At 37.5% G+C, this 23,767-nt stretch overlaps 2 protein-coding genes across 3 annotated transcripts in view; both read left to right on the top strand.

The window, feature by feature from the left end:
- Positions 1-23,767, top strand: part of LOC145614265 (uncharacterized) — a 99,200-nt gene that overhangs the window by 19,958 nt on the left and 55,475 nt on the right. The gene's annotated exons all lie outside the window — the stretch shown is intronic.
- Positions 581-23,767, top strand: LOC145615577 (BEACH domain-containing protein C2-like). The gene is made up of 32 exons (XM_081670652.1): positions 581-777; positions 1,164-3,201; positions 3,813-4,600; positions 4,710-5,441; positions 5,880-6,014; positions 7,427-7,531; positions 7,998-8,111; positions 8,509-8,585; positions 10,796-10,877; positions 11,690-12,007; positions 12,182-12,801; positions 13,354-13,438; positions 13,596-13,790; positions 14,417-14,962; positions 15,066-15,209; positions 15,332-15,811; positions 17,050-17,195; positions 17,649-17,718; positions 17,841-17,924; positions 18,079-18,135; positions 18,232-18,300; positions 18,404-18,490; positions 18,574-18,690; positions 19,006-19,155; positions 19,586-19,670; positions 19,758-19,878; positions 20,005-20,101; positions 20,213-20,326; positions 20,643-21,012; positions 21,157-21,941; positions 22,156-22,278; positions 23,348-23,767. The coding sequence occupies exons 2-32, from the start codon at positions 1,221-1,223 to the stop codon at positions 23,420-23,422; spliced, it is 8,952 nt and encodes a 2,983-aa protein (XP_081526778.1). The 5' UTR covers positions 581-777; positions 1,164-1,220; the 3' UTR covers positions 23,423-23,767.

Here is a 23,767-nt window from a genome sequence, read left to right as displayed (position 1 = left end):
CTATACACTAGTTTTTTTTTTAAAAGGTGTTTTCAAAAAATCAGGGATTTAAAACGTGAATATATCTTTGATAAAAAGTTAAATACTCACTAGGTAGTAAAAGCCCTTGTTTCCTCACTAAAGCCCACATTTTGGATTGGACCAATCGAGCCCATTCCAATTGCTACCCAAAAGACAGTCCAATTATACACTTGTACCCTGCCCGATTTTCCTATCCTATCCAGCCCAGTTGCCCAACCCAACAAAGAAAATAAACTCCCAAATCATCAAATCTATCTCAAACATCGAATCCAATATAATTATAACTTACAATAAACATTTGATCAAGACATTAGCCCAAAAAATCCGACAATAGGTGATAATCCACAAACATCGAGTCAAGATCTAGCTACTTATTTTGTTTTGGCTCCCCTAATTTGGTAAGACTTAATCTTGTACCTCCTAATTTTTGTTCAAAATCGCACGAAAAAAGCTACTCCATACCCAACTGAACGAGAATCTCGAATCCGAATTAACTTAAAGGGTAAATGGGTGGAACACAAAAAAAAAAAAAAAAAGAGAAGAACTAGGAAAAAAAACACGAGAGAGAGCGTGGAGGTCCACTTCGTCGCATTCCTCTTTCATTTCGGTTGCACCACCTTATAATTTTTTCTTCTGTCTCTCGCGCTCATTTTCTCTCTTCTCTTTCTCTCTCCTATTTTCCGATCGATTTATCATCTTCTTCTATTTTCCGATCAAATTCATCATCGGATTCACATTGCCGGATCATTTGCAAAGGTAACAATTATCAGCAATTTCTTTGATTGTTTACTTTGATGCGTTTATTTTTTCGATTTGTTAGGTTTTGATGATTGTGATTTTTTTTTGTTTTTGTATTGGATTTGGTCCACATTTTGATGATGTATATCTATTTTAAGTAATTTATGAGTTTGACTTTGATTTGCGAAGTTTCGTAGCTTCGATTTGTCAAATTAGGCAATGAATTTGGATTTTTTTTTATGGAACTTTAGTTATTGTTATTTCAATTTGCATTGAAATGTAGTATTGATTCATGATTCTAAATTTCTAATCCTGTTTGTCTTAAATCAAGTTGTTAAAAAGTGCAAGTTGAAGTCTAGCTCACCGGAAGTTGTAAATTTTTAACATGATCTCTTGGTTTTCAGGTATGCAATTTTGATTAAAAAGTATGAGTGATTGTTAGGTTATAAGATAGTGATATAATGGAGGAAGAGGAACTCAAACATATAGATATTTCTGAGGAGGACTTAGATTTAGATGGAAATGGAGGTGGTTTAATTGGAGGTGAAGAAGCACAGTCATCGCCATCTCTACTTCCCGATGATAGTGTGTTCCGTCAGGATCGCTTGAGTCACACATCTGATAGCTTTATGGCACTGGGTGTTGAAGAGGAGGGGTTTGAGCAAGTAGCTTTAAACGATCACGAGGATAGTGACAGTGGACTTTGTAATCGTGAGGATTCAGGTGTGTCACTGGCTTCTGAGAATGTGGTAAGTACACCTAGTGGGGTGGAGAAAGCCGAGGAATTATTAGATGGAAGTTTTGTAGATAATGTAGAGTTGAGACAAGAACGTGATAGCCCAAGTGTTAGTCATATGAGAAATTCTTCGTCTACTAAAAATGATGTAAATTCTGAATCTGAATCCTCGCCTACTGTGTCGCAACCAAAATTAAGGCCGAAAGGTTCTATGTCCACTGTGTCACCTGAGTTATTGCATCTAATTGACTCTGCCATCATGGGAAAGCCAGAAAGCTTGGATAAACTTAAGAATATTGTCACTGGTGTTGAGGCTTTTAGTGATGAGGATAGTGATGCAATGTCTTTGCTGGTGATTGATTCACTTCTAGCTACAATGGGGGGTGTTGAAAGTTTTGAAGATGATGAAGGTAATAACCCCCCTAGTGTTATGTTGAACTCTAGGGCTGCAATTGTTGCTGGCGAGTTGATACCTTGGCTTCCTTGTGCTGGTGATAGTATGGGTGTAATGTCCCCTCGGACGCGGATGGTTAGAGGATTGTTGGCTATATTACGCTCATGCACAAGAAACAGAGCAATGTGCTCGACAGCTGGTTTACTTGGTGTTCTTCTAAGATCCGCCGAGAGGATATTTGTGTCGAAGGGTCAGTCTACGGAGCAGGTTGATTGGGACGGTATGCCTCTATGCTATTGTATTCAGTATTTGGCTGGTCATTCTTTAAGTGTGGTTGATTTGCATAAGTGGCTTGAGGTTATCACAAGGACTCTTACTACTGTATGGGCTCCTCATTTAATTCTTTCCCTGGAAAAGGCAATTGGAGGAAAGGAATCAAGAGGTCCTGCTAGCACGTTTGAATTTGATGGTGAGAGCTCTGGTTTGCTTGGTCCTGGGGAAAGTCGTTGGCCATTCACCAATGGGTATGCATTTGCAACATGGATTTATGTAGAGTCATTTGCAGACACGGTAAATACTGCAACTGCAGCAGCTGCAATTGCTGCTGCTGCTGCTGCCACAGCTGGAAAATCATCGCCAATGTCTGCTGCGGCTGCTGCAAGTGCACTTGCTGGTGAAGGCACAGCACACATGCCAAGGCTATTTAGTTTCTTATCTGCTGATAATCAGGGTTTGGAGGCATATTTTCATGCTCAGTTTTTGGTGGTTGAATTCGGTACTGGCAGGGGAAAAAAGGCTTCACTGCATTTTACTCATGCTTTTAAGCCACAATGTTGGTATTTCATTGGTTTAGAGCATACTTGCAAACAGGGTTTACTTGGCAAGGCAGAGAGTGAGCTGAGATTGTACATTGATGGGTCTTTGTATGAAACTCGCCCTTTTGAGTTTCCTCGTGTCTCTAAGCCACTTGCATTTTGTTGCATTGGGACAAATCCACCTCCTACAATGGCAGGGTTACAACGTCGACGTCGTCAATGCCCCCTTTTTGCTGAAATGGGACCCGTTTATATATTTAAGGAACCAATTGGACCTGATAGAATGGCTCGTCTGGCTACTAGGGGAGGTGATGTGCTACCCTCTTTTGGCAGTGGGGTTGGGCTACCTTGGCTGGCAATGAGTGACCATGTACAAAATCTGGCAGAAGAAAGTTCGCTACTGGATGCAGAGCTGGCTGGATTGCTACACCTTCTTTATCACCCGAGGTTGCTCAATGGACGATATTGTCCAGATGCTTCTCCAACTGGTGCTGCAGGTCCTTAAACTTATTGTATATTAATTGCAATTTATTATTTAATTATCGCTGCAGGTCCGTAAACTTATTGTATATTAATTGCAGTTTATTATTTACTTATCAGTTCCTCAGAAGCACTTGAAATCACGTTTCTGTTCAGAGTTTATATGTTTTCTAGCTTCTTTATGTTTTGAAGCTATACAATTAGTTGCTCATTTTTTGTCTAAGCATGAAGTCTTTCGATCATTGTTGCTGTCCTGATTATATGAAAGGCTGAAGTAGTTGGCTTGCCACACTCCTCATTCAGCAATCATAACTTTCAGCTCTAGGGAATTAGTACATGGATTGTCCATATATGACCAGAACTCTAATTGAGTCTTCATGCAGTGAACCTAAAGCATAATGGTTAGACCACTATTGTAGCTGCTCTCCGTGTGGATCATTCTTTTTTCCTAAATAGTATCTCCTTTAGTGCTATTGTTTAGCTCAGCGCCTTTAACCCAGCATATCTGGCTTGCTTGATTTCATTCAAGTTATTGACATTAATAGCTCCTTAGTCCTCAGTAGTATAATCCTCACTGCAATTGGGTAATTACAATAAATGTCTTAACAGTGTAGCATGTATTTTACAGGTGTACTTCGTAGACCAGCTGAAGTGCTTGGGCTAGTACATGTTGCTTCGAGGATACGGCCAGTGGATGCATTATGGGCATTGGCTTATGGTGGTCCAATGTCATTGCTTCCATTAACAGTTTGCAGTGTAAATAATGATAGTTTGGAGCCTGAACCAGGGAACCTTACTTTATCTTTGGCCACTGCTGCTCTAGCTGCTCCAATATTTAGAATTATTGCCATGGCTATGCAACACCCTAAAAACAATGAAGAAATATGTCGTGCAAGAGGTCCTGAGGTTTTGTCTAGGATCTTGAATTATCTTCTACAGTCATTGTCTTCATCTGATGCTAAACATCATGATGGCGTGGGAGATGAGGAACTTGTTGCTGCCGTTGTTTCTATATGCCAAGCTCAGAAACATAACCATGCACTCAAGGTGCAGCTTTTCAGTACACTTTTACTGGATCTTAGGATCTGGAGCTTGTGCAACTATGGACTGCAGAAAAAACTCTTGTCATCTTTGGCTGATATGGTTTTTACTGAATCGTCTGTAATGCGGGATGCCAATGCTATTCAAATGCTTCTTGATGCATGCAGAAGATGTTACTGGATGACTCGCGAAAAGGACTCGGTCAATACTTTTTCTCTAAATGAGGAAACTCGTCCTATTGGCGAAGTGAATGCTTTGATTGATGAACTTCTAGTAGTTATTGAACTTTTAATGGTAGCAGCACCACCTACACTAGCTTTAGAGGACATGCGTTGTTTGCTTTGTTTTCTTGTGGATTGTCCCCAGCCCAATCAGGTACTACAGTGATTCTAGCATTATACTACGTATCTTAAGTTTTTGAATTTAATTTTTATTGGGTTATGTGTTACTGGGTCAGGAGTTGATTGTTACACTAATCTTCCAGGTTGCTAGGGTTTTGCACCTAATCTATAGGCTGGTGGTTCAACCAAAGGCATCACGTGCTCAGACCTTTGCTGACGCTTTTATATCATGTGGTGGGGTGGAAACACTGCTTGTTCTTCTGCAGCATGAAGCAAAGGCTGGTGATCAGGATATGTTTGAATATCCTATTGAAAACAATGAGATGGGCTCGTCCGTACACGGGTCTGAAGTGGCTCATGATGATGAAATATTAGAAAGTAGTGATGGTAGAAATATTGAATCATTAGAAAAGAAGCAACTTGCATCTCTGGGTGAGCCGGGATCTGAGTCCCTTAGCAGTAAAAATGGGGTAGACCTTGAATTACAGAACGCTACTGGGGATCTATCTACACGGAGGTCTGTGGAGAGAATGACATCAGCTTCAGAATTTTTTTTTGCCAAAAATGTGGGTGGAATTAATCTATCAATAAGTGCTGATAATGCCAGGAATAATGCTTATAATTTTGACAAAATCGATGGTGTTGTTGTTGGAATCATCAAACTTTTGGGTACTTTGGTTGCATCAGGACATGTAAAATTTAATTCCAACGCCCCATTGTCAGTTGTTACCGGAAGTTCTGGATTGCCTGATACAGGTGGCTCTATGTTTGATGATAAGGTTTCTCTTTTACTTTTTGCTCTGCAAAAGGCTTTCCAGGCAGCCCCAAGAAGGCTTATGACTGCTAATGTGTACACAGCTTTACTGGCAGCCTCGGTATGGCATTACTTTAATTTTTTTATATTCATATTTCATATTATTCTCCTCTATTTGTTCATTAGTCTTGTTCAGTTTGTGGATTTACTAAACGAATTTGTGCCGCTAGAGTAAAGAAAAAATTGCTCTTTAGGTTATGATAACGTGTCTCTTTGTCAGTTCTGGGAATGTGCTTCCAGAAGATAAGTAGATAACTTGATTAGTCTTTCCATTATCCATGAAAAAAATGTTTCTTATGATACGATATTTTGAGTTGGGTGATTAGTTTTCTATGATTATAATTCCCAAGTTTCTTTGCTGATCTGCTTTACTGCTTGTATAGTTGTATTATGTTATTCTTCCAAAGACGCAATGTAGACAATTTGTGAGTTCAGCTGCTGTTGATTCATACAAGTTTTCACATAAATATTTGACATGGATTTTGTCTTATTCTTTCAGATAAATGCTACTTCTACTGAAGATGGTTTGAACTTATATGATTCTGGACATCGATTCGAACATTTACAGCTTTTGCTGGTTCTCTTAAGGTCACTTCCCTACGCATCTACAACATTGCAATGTCGAGTGCTCCAGGTACTGCTCTCCACTCTTTTGTAATACACTAATACTATATGCTCGTCTTGTTGAAGAATTTAATCCCATAAAAGTTTTAATGGTATTTTCCATACAGGTTAATGTAAAACATGTTTTGGATTCTGGGCTTTGGACCTTGAAATTATTCATTATAGTTTTTGACTAGGAGAAAATAAGGTAGTGGCGATTGAAGGAAGATAAATAGTATTTACAATTGAAATTATAATTGCTTCTTCTTTATTTTTTATCATTTGGTGATTAGATTTAACTGCTTCTTATTTAGGTATTAACAGTATAGTTACTTCCATGTGAAAAAAGAGGGAAGGAATACCTAAGGATACTTTTTTTGGAAGCACAGAATACCAAAGGATTTCGGGTGGATGAGTTAGTGTAGAGATGCCCATTTTTGTTTTAGCCATTTGACCTTATTTTATTTTATTTTTTTGTGATGTTTTTTGATTTGTTATAATAGTACTTAGTCTCATATGATTTCGCACTTTTGGTTTATCTTGGGAGGTTCACTTTTAATTTTGTAAAATGGCACTCTTTTAAAACTCTGTTAAGTTTTACTATGCTTTTTCTTTTTCTCACTTATACACCTTTTTTCGAACTTTTTCAACTGGTTATCTTGATATGTCCTTTTTCCTTCGCCAGATCTTGGATGTCTCGTTATGACAATTCATGTTAGCGGACCCATTTGGGTCTAAGGCTTTGTTGTTGTTCATAGTGACCTTAAAAAAAAGAAAATTAAAAAATAAAATGTTAGTATTTATTACTTCCTCCGTTTTCTTTTAGGTGCAACACACACTTTTTCACGGTATTTAAGAAATGTGGGGTTCACATGATATAATACACTTTAAAATGGGATGAGTGGTTATTAGGAGTGTAATTTAGTGGGCCATGTGCTTTAAATAAGGGAAATAGTATAGTTTTTCCCTAAAGTAACTTTCCTTTTATAGTGTGTTGCAAGTATTGTGACATTTCCTTTTTAGGGAAGTGTTGCAAGTAAAAGAGAACGGAGGAAGTATAATACAATTAAGAGGGTAATTTCACCCAGGTTAGGAGTGACCAGTACTAATTGCATGTAGCAGTAGGTTAGGTGTGAAAGTAGCTACAGATTTGGGAGGTTTTTTGTTTCAAGTTTATGTATTAGCGTTGAGGTGCACAATACTACACATCTAACATGTTCTTTGAATTATATCGTGGTTGTACCTAATTGTTATTTGTCTGTCTATTTACAACCAGCAATATCATAAATTTGCTTTTCAATTCTTGGAGTGCAGTCTTAAGTCCTCTTAACATAATGCTGTCAGTAATTGTCAAATAAAAAAAAAAAACATAATGCTGTTAGTTTAATGCAGCCTTTTACACAAACTTTTAAGGTTTCTAAATTGCCTTCTACATGATTTCAGGATCTTCTGTTTTTGGCTTGCAGTCTTCCAGATAACCGGAGCTTTCTAACTCAAATGGAGGAATGGCCTGAGTGGCTTTTGGAGGTTCTCATATCAAATTATGAGGTAGTGTCTCTATTCATTTTGAAAATGCCTCTAATTTTAAAATTAATTGCACGGAGGTGAAAACTGGAGTGTAAATGGAAATGGGAAATGGCCAATATGAATAACTTACAGACATGTGTAGCAACAAAGTTGCAAGCAGTAATTTGAAAAATCAAGAAACAGGTTTCTATACTCCCAATGAGAAGAAAATCCTCTCTTCATTCCAATTCGAACATTCCCTTAATGTCCTTTGACGATACTTGCTACTCCTTCTCGCATTGTCCTGCCCTGCCCGTGCATACTGGGGATGTTTCAGGAACAGGAAATGTCACCCTCTTGCCCATTTTGTGCTTCATAGCTATAGAAAAGCCTTGCGATGACATTTTCTTACAGTTATCATTAGAAACGGGAAATATTTAACCCATGTGCTTTGTTTATGTGTATGAATCACTTGTGTACTGACGTCGTTGTTCTCTTGTTTGATCAGAGAGCTTCAGCGAAAAGCTTGAATTCTTCAAGTTTGGGAGATGTAGAAGATCTTATACACAGTTTCTTGATCATCATGTTAGAACATTCGATGCGGCAAAAGGATGGATGGAAGGTGGGCTTACTTCGTGCAGTACTTTTCTACCTTTATAGCAGGAATATAATATATAAACTTTTACAAATGTCTTAAGGGGTTGTCGACAGCATACCTTCGAAAAGATGTTGAGTTGAATATGTTGATTTGTCTGATTGTGATACCTTTCACTTCAGTGTGCCTCTTATTTAATATTCAAATACACAAAAAAAGATAGCTTTTGTTTCTATATCTTTTCTTCTTTGTGCTTGAGTGAGTTCTCTGGGTATCAGTCTGTTTCATAACTTTGTTGATCAATAGAGTTAAGTTATAACTTAATATATTAACCACTTTATTAATGACTTGGCCAACAAGTTATCTTCTTATATCTGGTTGCAATAGTATCATTTATGGCCTTGCTATTATTTCTTTTGCACAGGATATTGAAGCGACAATTCATTGTGCAGAGTGGCTCTCTATGGTAGGTGGATCTAGCTCTGGAGATCAACGTATAAGGTACTACCTTAAAGTTATATCTGATTCAAGTTTGATGGCTTTTATTTGAGGATAGCTTGTTTTTGGACCTGTCTGTAACTGTTATACTAGTTTGGTAAAAAGTTTTTTAGTCCTAGTTCTTTGGCTGCCTTTGTGGTGTTTGAACTGCGAAGATTAGTCAATCACATATCATGGTTTTTTTTTTTTTTTTTGTTTTTTTTTTTTTGTTTTAACCAGAAGAACCAGTAAGGAAATTTAATTTTTCTACTTTGGGTATGGCCCTGACAGGCAACACCTTTTTTTGGCATCTTTTCGATACTTTATTTTTTTGGATAAGCATTAAAGGTATATAAGAAAGACATCATGGGTTCTTGGACAAAATGCTCATGCCTTGGGGGCTTTCGTCTTATTGTCTAGCCACTTATCATAAAAATGAAAAAAATGTCTAGGACCCCATAGAACCTAACACCTTGACTCCAGCTATACATTAGCCTAAGGAATGGAACTCAAAATCGGAAAACTTTGCCCTCCAAAAGCCACCAGTTTATCGGTTTCTTTCTTTCCAAGTACACTACTAAACTGGCAACAGAACTATTTTTTTCACTTTAGCCGACCAACCTTTATTTGTTTTATACTAAGTCACAATGACGTCATTTGCAGAATAGGCTTCCTTCTGCTCATCCCAACCAAGGCTTATGATAAGTGCCAAAGCAAAAGAACATAAGAATGGAAGAGAAATAGCTGAAAGAATACTCTTCTTCCGTATGACATATACTATGGTTTGCTAGGCACATTGCATCTTACGCCATTGTAAAGGCAAATCTTTATATTCTTATCATTGATGTTTTCCCATGCAAACACTGAGGAGGGATTTTGGAAAAGCTTTTGCCTTTTAGAAATGTTTAGCAGGGAGATATTATGATCATAATTTATCATCAAATGCCTTGAAGTTGGAGGACATATCACCAGTTGAAGAGTAAAGGGAGAACTGTTGGTTCCGGGTATGTTTTATGACTTCTTAAAGGAGGTAGGAGCAAGGTTGCAGAAGAGAAGAGAGAGGGACCTCCCAAGGGAGAAGGATGTGCAAGCATAGATCAGCTGAAAGGACTGGATGGAGCAGAGAACGAACATCAGCCTTGCCGTGTGGGGAGAAAGAAAAGAGTGAGGAGGAGAGATATAATGAGATGATAGACTTTGAATTTATGTTGAGCGAACACTAGCTTACATGTTTGAGTTTTTAGGTATCACTTGTTTGATAGAATTAAAACCCAAATTTGATACAATTCACAAGTGGTTTACATTGATAACCTACCAATCACCCTCTTGAACAGCTTGAAAATCCTTATTTCTTTTTTCACAGCTTAAAAAAATTTCTCTGTGCTTGCGGCAAATGCAGCCTCTTCTCTGCTTGGGGTAATGGTACGGGTGGATAGGAACAGTAGCTACATTAGCTTCAATAGCTGCAGTTTAAACAAAAAAGAGCAAGTTTCATTCTAGAGGAAAAGCTTTTCTATTTTCAATGTTTTTGACATCACTTATCAAAGACCCCAAGGATAAAGTTTTGGCTTTAGACTGGGTGTATTGAATTCCAAATCTAAAAACCAAATGGAACTAGATTGTGTGATTTGTGTGTTATGTAAGGAGTATAGAATACCTAAAGTTCATATGGCATTATCAACTTTCAAGTAGTTTTCAACTTGGATAGCTGATTTACATTATACATTATTGTAATTTCTGGAGCATAAAAAATTGCTGGTCTGATCTTGCGCCTTGGAAATGCTTTTCTTGTGGTTCTTTTGGCTCTTTTTTATAGGAAGAACTGTTTAAGTTTTCGGAATGGTGCTACTTTGTCTTGCTTGTGAGGTGGAGATATTTGTTTTGCTTCTTTGTCAGTGCATGCAGGCATGCAGCTAGGGAGGTCACAGGGGTTTGTTTATATGATGCAGTACTTAGTGCTCTGGGGGGTTGATGTGTTAATTTCATTGATTAACATAATTATGTAATTTTCCGAGCTCTTGGGTCAATACTTATTACCTAACTTTGAGTGCCTCCAAACTGAAGGTTATGTTGTGCAGACAGATTGTAGAAATTTCTATATCTATATTTTTATGTGAGAATAATTAACTGACTGGATTAAAGGGAATTGCATTTATGACTACATGTCTTGAAAAATTTGCTTCAATTTAACCTCAGTAGAGCTCATTGTTGATTTTTATTGGCATCTTTTCAAGACGTGAGGAATCATTGCCTATATTCAAACGAAGACTACTGGGTAGCTTGCTGGACTTCTCTGCTAGGGAACTTCAGGTTCAGGTACTACATGTTCTTCTGAAACGTAGGTTCTGTGTGCAGAAATTGTTTCATTAATTTATTTTCTTTTGTTTTGACATTTATTTCCTTTTGGTCTTCTAGTAGCTGTTCTCGCGGTCTCACCCCTTTGATATAAAGGATGTTAAACCTTAGTGGTGAACTTGTTCTTATCACCCTGAATGTAGTCTAATAATGCCGATAAACCCAAAATTGTGGTTGACTCGATCTAACTCAAAGTTTGGGTAGGAAGCTGAATGACGAATAACTAATGGTCTCTCTGTCTCTCTTTCGTTCAAAATTGAAATTTTGAAAATTGATTTAGCCTGTACATTATATTTTGACATCTGTTTTATTGAAAGCACATTAAAGATACCTTTAAATGCTCTTAGTTGTTGCGGAGGATTGTTAATATAACTATATTGACTGTTAACTCTAAGATGTCTGGTTTATAGAATAATATAGTGAATCCTCTGGAATTTTGATTTCGAAAGAGAAGTATAATCCCAAGCTTGCTGTTGGAATAAGTTGGAGCAGGATGTCTTTGCCCATAACTTGCATAATACGGAGTATAAGCTATAAGCCTATAGCAGTTATCGTTGCAATGACCCTTGTATACTTGTCCTTGCACTAATGTGAAAGGGCCTGCTGTAATATGTGTTCAGTTCAATAAAATAAGATCTTTTGTTGCCTATGGGAGATACAAGGGGCTTGGAGATCTCCTGTTGCCTACCATAATTGTAATAGTTTCTTTATTCTAAACAGATGCAAACTTATGTTAAGCTTCTTACCTGTGTTGTTTTTTTCCTTCTGAGCAGACTCAAGTCATTGCTGCTGCGGCAGCCGGCATTGCTGCTGAATTTTCCACACCAAAAAATGCCAAGGTGGAAGCTGAGAATGCAGCTCAGCTTTCAGTGGCACTGGTAGAGAATGCCATTGTTATTTTAATGCTAGTTGAGGATCATTTACGTTTGCAGAGCAAACTATGGTGTGCTCGTCATACTGCTAGCGGCGCTGTGCCCTCCCTTTCATCAGCTAGTCAATCACATTCATCAACTGTGGCTGCTGGAGAACAGAAGGATGTTTTGGGTGACCGTAAATCATGGTCTGGTGACACTGGAGGACTCCCCCTCGATGTATGTGCATTTGTTATTTTTGCTGTTGTTGATTTACTGTGCATTTGTGCAAATAGTCTTATCTGACAATACCTCATAAGCCTTATAGGTTAACTGTTAACATTTATTTCTGTGTTATTTGTTATAACACCAATTTAATACCTTTTGTGCATAACCTGTGTAACTATCATTCAGATCCTTACTTCAATGGCTGATGTAAATGGGCAAGTATCTGCGGCTGTTATGGAAAGACTAACTGCTGCAGCTGCAGCTGAACCTTATGAATCTGTCTCTTGTGCTTTTGTGTCTTATGGAAGTTGTGCAAAAGATTTGGCTGAGGGATGGAAGTTCAGGAGCCGGCTTTGGTATGGTGTTGGTGTTCCTTCCAAGTCTACTGCATTTGGTGGTGGTGGCAGTGGTTGGGAGTCTTGGAACTCTGTTTTAGAAAAGGATGAAAATGGTTGCTGGATTGAGCTTGCTTTAATAAAAAAATCTGTTACGATGCTGCAAGCTCTGTTGCTAGATGAATCGGGACTTGGTGGCGGTCTTGGTATCGGTGGAGGATCTGGTACAGGAATGGGAGGTATGGCAGCTCTTTACCAGTTGCTGGATAGCGATCAACCATTCCTATGCATGCTTCGAATGGTGCTTGTTTCCATGAGAGAAGAAGACACTGGCGATGAAAGTATGCTTATGAGAAATTTGACTTTTGAAGATGCGTCATCAGACATGATACATAGACACGCTGGGAACATGACCGTGGATTATAACACTAGATTGTCTACTAGAAAACCTAGATCTGCATTGTTATGGAGGTAAATGGATAGCTTTATTCCGATTACTTTTGCCTTATTTTTTCCACTTCCAATACTGTAGTATCGTGCTGGTGTATTGTTTTTACAGATGGCATGTTGTTAGTTTGCCTAGTTTGTGTCTTGCTTTGTTTCTCAACCATGATGCCAAACTATGTTAAAACTTTGTTCATATCTCTGCATCTTCTGATTTATATTATAGCGTTTTTACCAGCCTACACACATCTTTTTCGGATATAGTAAGGCCTAACATTAATCTCTTCTTTCATTTTCCCTCCTAGTTTCCCGGAAATAGTGGAGAAAAGCAGTATAGTTTTGGATACATATGTTTGTGATCTTCTACTCTATGCCATAATAACATGTAGAGAAAATGACTAATTTCAGGCTCTAGTTTCGGTTGCCTTTTTGCTGTTTCTTTGACAAGTTATTGATTCATTGCATTAAGCTTTTCCCTAATTGCCACTTTGCCTTTTGCTCCTACCCCCTCTCCCCCCCCCCCCCCCCTCTCTATTTGTGGGCCAAATGCATAACAGTTTTCTTGAAAATGGTGTGCAGTGTGCTTTCACCTGTTCTTAATATGCCCATATCCGAGTCCAAAAGGCAGAGGGTATTGGTTGCATCCTGCGTCCTGTATTCTGAGGTTAGTTTATTGTGATTCATCTTACATTCTTACAATATCTTAATTATCATTTTCTGAAATTGCTATTTAGTCCTGTTATATCTCCAATTGATATTTTTCAAGTTGTTGTTTGCCGTCGGTACCTTTTTAACTATTTGATTTTGGATGTCTGGTTCAGATGTGGCATGCCGTTGGAAAGGATAGAAATCCTCTGCGCAAACAATACCTGGAGGCTATTGTACCTCCATTTGTTGCTATTCTGAGGCGGTGGCGGCCATTATTAGCTGGAATTCATGAACTTGCGACTGCAGATGGTCACAATCCTCTGGTTGTTGATGACCGAGCATTGGCTGCAGATGCTCTTCCTATAGATGTAAGTTTTATAAAGTTATATTGTTTCTGTTTCTCTTTTCCACTGTCCTATGGTCTTTGTCATTTTTGATGCTGCTGCTCTAAAGGCTAAAGCTGAAGGTTGTTTCACGTATAGAGTTCTTCAATTTATTCCTGAAAATTTCTTTATGCACTTGTTAGTCGAGTAAGGTTTCTAGCAAGTGCTTTGTGAAAACTGCTATATGCATGCCTGTCATCATACTGTGGATTATCCCATTTCAGCGTATGGTTAAGGGCAATAATGCTTTTGGCTTCCCTGCTGCTGACATGGATAAAACTGTTTTTCCCCCTCTTTTTATGAATAGGATTAAGGTTTAATGCTTATATGCATGTAAGAGTCTATTCTTTAATATGTTTAATTTTTTATTAGCTGGGGAGGTCATGACTGGATGCCGTTTGCATTTGTTAATTTTTTTAGGATACTTGTGACCAGTTGGTGTTCCTGTTGCATGTTTTAAAACCTATTCTGAGTGTATCTTTCACATGTATTAAAGTCTTTATATGTTTGATGTCCATTTCTTAACACAACAGTATACATTCATATATTCCCAATTGTGTACACTTTATTTTTACTGCACACATAATACAAGTTTGTTGGTATGGTTTCAGGGAGCTCTTGCCATGGTATCTCCAGCCTGGGCTGCTGCATTTGCATCTCCACCTGCTGCAATGGCATTGGCTATGATTGCAGCTGGTGCTTCTGGAGGGGATGTTCCTACACGTGCATCAACAACACAGCTTAAGCGTGATGTCTCGTTGCTTGAGCGAAAAGCAGCTAAGCTGCAAACATTTTCAAGTTTCCAGAAGCCACCTGAAACTCCGAGTAGATCTCCAGCTGCTCTTAAGGATAAAGCAGCGGCAAAGGCTGCTGCCTTAGCTGCGGCCCGTGACCTGGAGCGTAATGCAAAAATTGGTTCAGGCAGGGGCCTAAGTGCTGTTGCAATGGCTACTTCTGCTCAACGAAGAAATACAAGTGACATGGGGCGTGTTAAGAGATGGACTCTTTCAGAGGCCATGGGAACAGCTTGGAGGGAGTGCTTGCAGCCAGTTGATACTAAATCAGTCTATGGCAAAGACTTTAACGCTTTTTCCTACAAATATATTGCAGTACTTGTTGCAAGTCTTGCTTTAGCAAGAAACATCCAGCGATCTGAGGTCTGTGCTGACTCTCATCTTGGACGCTTTCACTCATCATACCAGTAGATCATTATATTTTCGAGTCCTTGTCGCAGTCTTTATGTAAATTTTTGTATCGCAGGTTGACAGGCGATCTCAAGTAGATATGTTGGCGCGCCACCGTCAAGCTACTGGAAGTCGTGCTTGGAGGAAACTCATCCATTATTTGACTGAGATGAAGTGTCTCTTTGGGCCATTTGGTGACCATCTATGCAATCCTGAATGTGTACGTAATTAATTGCGTCCACCATGCTATGTAAAAGTTTTACAATGGACTGGACACATTACTTGTTTTTATTGGTTGTCTTAGGCAATAGAGTACTAAAATTTAGTCTTAATATCTTACAGGTTTTCTGGAAGCTAGATCTCATGGAAAGCTCTTCAAGGATGAGGATGTGCTTAAGGAGGAATTACAGAGGCACATCACATGTTGGTGCTGCAGCTGATTATGAAGATATCGATGCTTCTAAGCAAGATCAACCGAGGGACATAAGTGCAACAAATGCTTCTGTCTTGGCAGCTGAAGCAATTTCCGCTGATGCATTAAATGAATATGGTGAGCATGCTGATGTCAATAATAGGATGAGTATTGACTTTGATGGGGAGCAGCATGAGGAAAATCATTCAAGGCAGTCCGTTGGACCGGAATCACGAATGCAAGTGTCATCAGATGCTAATGACGCACCAACTACCAGGGGCCAAGGCATGACAGAGGATACATCAGCAGTTGCTCCTGGGTATGTTCCTAGTGAGCTTGATGAGAGAATTATGCTTGAACTTCCTTGCTCGATGGTGAGGCCGCTGAGGGTTGTACGAGGAACCTTTCAAGTAAGTCTTGTGTGACCTGTGCTGGTTGCAATTCATTAATATATTTTTTCTCTAGTTACCCTCATGCAGTTGTATTTCTGTCAGATGTTGAAGGAAATATCCTTAAATGCCATTTAGTGGGAACCTTTCAATATCTTCAAAATGTTGAGGGAAATGTCCATATATAGAGGAGAAAGGATTTAAAAATTGATGCCTGTTTAGATGATAACATTGAAAGTGTCTAACTGGACAAGATCGTAAAAAGATAGATAGGACTCTGTAGCAGTGCCTGCAATTGCGCGTACTATTACTATTTACGAGTTCCAAAACCTTTACATTGTTACCTGAAACGTAGGCAATTTTGTCCCACTTGAATGCTGAAAGTTTTCACTCAAGAAATTTCTTTCCTTATATTTGTGTCCTGCAGCATCATATTCTAAGGGAAACTGTAAGCTAATTGAAGGAATTTTAGACTTTAGAAGGACTTTTATCCTTTGTTAAAAAAACTATTGGGAATTGTTTTTCCCTGATTGATGACAAGCTCTAATATCTAGTTCACCCATATATTAATCGCGCATCTAATTCAGCCTCATGAAGCCCTGCTTGAAGTGGAATGTATGTAGAATATGAAGATTGCAGTAAATTCATGGTCATTTTTATCTAGATAAGAACATTCATTAGCATAAGCACTAGGAAATATAAGAGAAATGCTCATTTTTCTTTCCAAATGACAATAGACTGTTTTATGAATAACACTTTACTAATTTGTGTGTTATATCTGGTGAACAATGTTTTAGATGAAAGCTTGAACTATAATGAGAACTTTCTAGTTTCCTTTAAGGAGGTTAAAGTGAAAAATGCACTAAAAGGATTCCAACATAATTGTTTGGTAAAAGACTGTCAGACTAACTGTGTTCATTAAACAAGATACAAATGCTTCAGTTATTTTGATATGTGTTGCTGCTTTAATAAAGAGCTGTTTTATGCAGCAATGTTTATATGCTAGGTAATGCTTGATAAGACAGTATCAAAAATATTTTTTTTTTAGAATAACTTGTCGCTTTTGGATAAATATGTCTCATTATTTGACAAGATCTTCTGACACTTATTGTGCTTGAAAGTAATAATTGCATTCTATGTACTTTTAAATTACAACTATCTTCTAGTTTATTGTAAAGACTGAAGTCACAATACATCTGCTAGTTCAGCATGTGTTTTCAGTTTTGTAATCTGTCTTACAAAATAATTGTTGATTTCAGATAACTACAAAACGAATTAATTTTATAGCCGATAATATCGAGACCAGTTCGTCAGGGATTGAACTGGATCATAGTTCAGAAAATAGAGATCAAGAAAAGAATCGTTGCTGGTTAATATCTTCCCTTCATCAAATCTATAGCAGAAGGTTAGTTTGTGAGAGATGATCATTGCCATTTTATTTTGTCATATATATAAGCTAGGATCTTCTTTGATTTCTTTTGTTGTTGAAGATTTTTTTTTCCATGTCAAGTACTACCTTCGTTTCACTAGAGAGGCAACTTTTTGACTTTTTGTCTTTTTCACATCCCATTTACTATTAAATTTTTTGTTTATATTAATTAATAATGCATTGAGATCCCACAGTATTTAATTATTTTACATAAAAATTCTTAATTTTTATATATTTGTAAAAACTAAAAAGTGTAGTCAAAGTTGATAGATAAATAATGCACAAAGTCAAAACGGTGCATCTATTGTGAAATGGAGGTAGTATATGTTTTACAATTCTTTTTGTCCCTTTTGGTATAACTTCAATTTTCATTGAGTTAAAATAAAATTTCAATTCTGAAATGTTTACCACATGATTTTGTATTTGCAGATATCTTCTGAGAAGAAGTGCACTGGAGCTTTTTATGCTTGATCGCTTTAATTACTTTTTTGATTTTGGGGTATTTGGTCTTGGCATCTGCAATTCATTTCCTTTCTTTAATTTATGCTTTATAGTATGAAACCTTTGTTCTTTTTTTTGGCATTTTTTTGTTAATCTGTCTTATTTATATTGGTTTTGTAGACTAGTGAAGGTAGAAGAACTGCGTACCGAGCTATTGTTAATGCACGCCCTCCTCATTTGAACAATATATATCTAGCGACTCAGGTTTTTACTAATGCTTTTTTGATTGACATCTTTTGTTGGAGGATATACGTGACTTCGACCCTTTAAATTTTGTCTTTGACTGTAGTAATTTTTCTGCTGTTGCTGTTTGATTGCCGCATCATAGTCCTTTTGTCTGTTTTTTTATATCCTGTAGAGACCTGATCAGCTTTTGAAAAGAACTCAACTGATGGAGCGTTGGGCTAGATGGGAGGTAAAGGCATCATCCTTGGCATTGTAGAGCTCTTTAAGCAGAGTTTGCTTTGTCTCTTATTTAAATGTTCTAAAAGAATGGTATGCTTATTTTCAGATCAGTAACTTTGAATACCTAATGCAACTCAACACACTGGCTGGGCGTAGTTATAATGATATTACTCAGGTTTTCATTCTGCTGCTACAATATGTGAATTTCTTCTTACATATTTGCTAATGACTCTTCATAGTTGTTGATGTCATTTCTTTTTCTACCTTATTTGATGCAGTATCCAGTATTTCCTTGGATTTTGTCTGATTATACTTCACAGAATCTGGATCTTTCTAGTCTTTCTTCTTATCGAGACCTTTCAAAGGTGAGTAACGCAAGTTAGTTTTTATATTATTGTTATTATTGATCAAAGCACCAGTTCTTATAACTAATTGGCCCCTCTCACAGCCTGTTGGTGCTCTAAATCCTGAACGCCTACAAAAATTCCAGGAGCGGTATTCCAGTTTTGATGATCCTGTAATCCCAAAGTTCCATTATGGCTCACATTATTCAAGTGCTGGAACAGTATGTTTCTTTCTTTTCCATGCTGATGTTTGTGAACCAAATATTTTGGCTTTGCTAGAAGGCATTTTTTATTTTTTTTTTAAAAAACATATGAACAAGCAGCTGGCGAGTTTGCGAACTGAATGAGGTTGAAGGTTTTGGATCATATGGTTTTAAAATTTATTATTCAGTCTCTAGGATATACATTGTTTCATTTCCATTAATTTGTTGACTTCATTATTTAGAATGTGTTTGCTAAAGTCAATTTTGAAATTTCTACCATAATGATGATCTTCCCTTTATAATTTTATTGATTTGCATATTACTTTTTACTAGGTGCTGTATTATCTTGTTCGACTGGAGCCTTTCACCACTCTCTCTATTCAACTACAAGGTGGTAAATTTGACCATGCAGACAGGATGTTTGCTGATATTGCTGCTACTTGGGAGAGTGTTCTTGAGGAGATGAGTGATGTGAAGGAATTGGTATATATGTTCAATTTAGTCAAGAAGTTTTTATACATAATATGTTTGGGTCTTGTTCTCTTAAAATATAATATTAAAAATTATTTTTTGGTTTAGCTCAGTTCAGTTTAGCAAGCATCTGCTTCGACAGATAAATACAGCCCAGAAGGAAATTAAATTAACCTGATTGAAATGAATTTTTGTTGATCAAAACTGAAATCAATTTCAATCAGCTAAAATCAACTTTCCTTATGTGGAATCTGCCTAGTTATCAGTCTAAAGAGCTGAGTTTTCCATTCTAGGGGATGTGAAAACCAGTTTTGTTTGAATAATTTCAGTTCACCAAGTAAAGTAAAAATCAGTTGAAGAGAACATGGCCCGAGTTATGCAATTATTCAAAGGTTTGGGTTTTTTTCCCCCTCTTTGACTAGTTCTTGTCTGGGCATCTTAGGTTCCGGAGCTGTTTTACCTCCCCGAAACATTGATCAATGAGAATTCCATTGATTTTGGTACCACGCAACTTGGTCAAAAGCTAGGTATGTCCTAAGAGATTTTTTGCGCATTGTAATCAGTTTGTGCATTAAAGAGGTTGAGTTAATATGTTACCTTATGCGCTCTTCCAGATTCAGTTAAGCTCCCTGCTTGGGCTAAAGATCCTGTTGATTTTATTCATAAGCATAGGATGGCTCTTGAGAGTGAGTATGTTTCTGCTCATCTACATGAGTGGATTGACCTCATATTTGGGTAAGTTATATTTATTGCTTATTTTCTTCATTAAATTTTTCATTTGAGTAAAACATGCCCATATTCTTCTCAAAGACTTGGCTATATGTAGATATCAGTACGTGAAATGATTAATTGATTGTGTAGGTATAAACAACGGGGGAGAGAGGCTATAACAGCCAACAATGTTTTCTTTTATATAACATATGAAGGAACAGTTGATATTGACAAGATTGCTGACCCTGTAAGAGAATGTTCCGTGTGATTTTTGTTTTCCAGTTTGGACACTAAATTGTCCAATTTAAACTGACATTTTCTTTTACATGCACAATTTGTATTTGATTGTGAATTTAAGGTACATCAACGTGCCACTCAGGATCAGATTGCTTATTTTGGGCAAACCCCATCTCAGCTTTTGACTGTTCCCCACATAAAAAGAATGTCGCTCTCAGAGGTGCTTCAGTTGCAGGTAGCCTGGTTACAATTTAAGCTAGTTATTACTTTACCCTCTCAATCTGTTTATGGATCCACTGCTGCAGTCTCTTAGGATGGCTCAGCGTGAACACCTCCTAAACTTTCCTCCGAGCCTGCCTAACTCATGTGCAAGAATAGCAATTTTCTCCTTGCCCAGTGGCTCTCTCTTCTTTATGTATTTATTTATTTTTTATTTTTAACTAACACTATGCATGTGGAATTTCATCAACATATGTGTATCCTGTAGTTGTTTTTCAATTATTGCACACTTTGATGATTAATACCGTTTTATTATGAAATTTGCTTATCAGACAATTTTTCGGAATCCAAAAGAACTCAAACCGTATGCTGTTCCAATGCCTGAACGCTGCAATTTACCTGCTTCTGCAATGCATGCTTCCTTGGATTCTGTTATCATTGTTGATATAAATGCTCCAGCTGCATTTGTGGCACAACACAAGTGGCAGCCAAATACACCTGATGGCCAGGGTGCACCTTTTCTTTTCCATCATGGGAAAGCCACCGCCAGCTCTTCTGGTGGAGGTTTGATGCGAATCTTCAAAGGGCAAGCCGGAGCTGTTTCTGAAGATTGGCATTTTCCTCAAGCATTGGCATTTCCTACTTCAGGAATCAGAAGCTCGGCTATAGTTTCTATAACCAGTGATAAAGAAATTATAACTGGTATGTGTTTTGCTGCTGTACTCTCTTATACGAGTGTAATGATTTTTTTTTTCTTCAAAAAATTCACTTATGTGATGTGTCTTATACAAGAGTTTATTGAGTGAGGCTATTTGCTTACCCCTTTTGAATCTATCTCATCACCAGGTGGGCATGTTGATAACAGTATCAGAATAATATCAGCAGATGGGGCAAAGACCCTTGAGATGGCCATAGGGCACTGTGCTCCTGTGACATGCTTGGGTCTATCATCTGATAGCAATTACCTTGTGACTGGGTCTCGAGATACTACCGTATTGCTTTGGAGGATACATCGTACAGCTACATCTCATTCTTCCAGTATTTCAGAATCTTCCACTGCTTCTGGTACTCCTACTTCAAACAGCAGTAATGTTTCGGCTAGTATCTTAATAGACAAAAGCAGGAAGCGGCGAATTGAAGGACCCATACATGTCTTGCGGGGTCACCTTGCAGAAGTTATATCTTGTTGTGTTAGCTCAGATCTTGGAGTTGTTGTTTCTTGCTCTGAATCACCAGATATTCTGCTGCATTCTATTAGAAGGGGTCGTTTGCTCAGAAGAATAAATGGTGGGCAGGCTCATTCTGTCTGCCTTTCATCTAATGGCATCATAATGGCTTGGAATCAATCTCTTCATATGCTCAGCACCTTCACTTTGAATGGTATTGTTGTTGCTAGAGTGAAGCTTCCCTTTTCTGGAAGCATAAGCTGCATGGAAATTTCTTTTGATGGACAGACTGCTTTGGTTGGGGTGAACTCTCAGAAGGAAGGATCTCTTGACAGCAGCAGGTCTTGGAAGTCAAAGCAACTGGAAACTGAAGCCCTTTCCTCGGGATTGGATGAGAATCAGGAAGATTGTATGTTGGATATAGCATTACCTTCAATTTGCTTTCTCGATCTATATACCTTAAAGGTATGCACAAATTCTAGTGTTCACATGCTTTCTTGCTTTCTCTTCCCATCTCTCTCCCCCCCCCCCCCACCCGTCTTTTCCCTTTTTATGATGATAATTATAAAGGATTACTGCAGATTGAAGTCTTCTAATTTTTTTATTTTTTTGTTGAATCATAAATTCCAGATGAACGCTTTTCATAAGTTTTTACCTACTAACAAGGTTGTAATGACAGGTTGTACATACATTGAATCTTAAAGCTGGGCAGGATATAACAGCCATAGCTTTGAACAAGGACAACACTAATCTTCTGATCTCCACAATGGATAGGCAATTGATAATATTCACTGATCCAGCTGTAAGTTGAAATTCACTTAGTTTTATTCTGCTTGTTTTAAGAATTTTCAACGAATTGTATTTTTTAATGCCTACAAAAACAGATTACAGTTCTCATTTTCTCCTGCTGTTTGTGGGAGATTTTTACTGTGTTCTTGATGAAAAAAAAGAATAAAATAATAGAAAAGAACTTAAAGGGACTCTCTTTCTGGGCTAACTTTTTCCATGAAGTTTGACATGATAACCTGCCTGACTGCCTTGATACTTGGACTAGAGAAATCTCTTTCCAACTGTTAAATTTTACTTTCTTGAATAGTGCATATTTATATGATCAACAACCCTTAACCTAGCGAAAGGGTCCTCCCTAAATTAGATCAGTGATTCAGTGGTCAGATGTAGAATTCCATACTTCAGTAATGCAGAGGCTGTCCTCTTTACAGCTGAAATGCACACATGTGCAACATTAAAACATACACATTCTTGCTTCTTGCATATGGAATGTTTTTTGATTGGAAAACATAGCTATTGGTACCTTTAACAGGATTGTATTGTCTGTATGACTACTTCCAAAATTGATTATAATCTGGATCGATCAATGATTGATTGACCAGATTCTCCAATGGCTTATAACAGGAAGTCATTATCAAAAAAAAGCAGGATCATTCCTAGAAAGTTTATGCAGTTTTTGTCTGTAGGTGGTACATGTTACGCGGTGATGCATTTTAGCTACCTAGTTATAACATCATATCATTGTGTTTGAATTTTAACCCTTCTTGGCGTTTCTTTGTATGATAAATTGTAATGGATTCTTAGCTTAGTCTTGATTTAAATTATATTGAACCAAATTAGGATTGCAAGTCCCAACCCCTAGAAATCTTGGTTGGAAATTCCATAGACCCCAGTCTTGCTCAGAATGCTTTTTTTTAAAAAAAAATAAATAAAAATTCTGTCCTTTAATCTGGTAAGTCTGGTGGTTACTGTCTTTCGGGAATGAAAATACCGCATATTATATCATTGCTTATGGTCCTAAGGAAGACGGTTTAAGGGTTTGATCCCTGGTTAACCATAATTTTATTGCTTGATACTTACAGTTGAGCTTAAAAGTGGTGGATCAAATGCTGAAGCTCGGTTGGGAAGGTGATGGACTTGGCCCTCTCATAAAATGATTGGGCCATGTATTGTTTGAATCTAAACTATTGGAAGTCTTCTGTGGAAGAGGTAAACTAGAGTTATATCCGTGTAATCTGACTGCCAAATTCTCAGACTTCAGATGCTGTTTTTGTACTTCTCATCTGACAACGTCAATTTGGTTTGTATTGTATGTAATCATCTTCATGTATTTATGTATCAACATGAGGTTACGAAAATAGGTTTGATAAAGGCTAGTTAGGGTCATTTTTGACTTGATTGAGTTGTAAATTCTTCGGTATTCATACAGGTTAGGCTGTAAAACCCTCTGTTCAGTTATACAAGTATACAAATCTACGGTTGCAATTTCCTTTTACATAATA

This window comes from Chenopodium album, chromosome 25 (assembly GCF_948465745.1).
Source record: "Chenopodium album chromosome 25, dcCheAlbu1.1, whole genome shotgun sequence".
Taxonomy (NCBI): domain Eukaryota; kingdom Viridiplantae; phylum Streptophyta; class Magnoliopsida; order Caryophyllales; family Amaranthaceae; genus Chenopodium; species Chenopodium album.
This window is presented reverse-complemented; position numbering and strand designations above follow the sequence as displayed.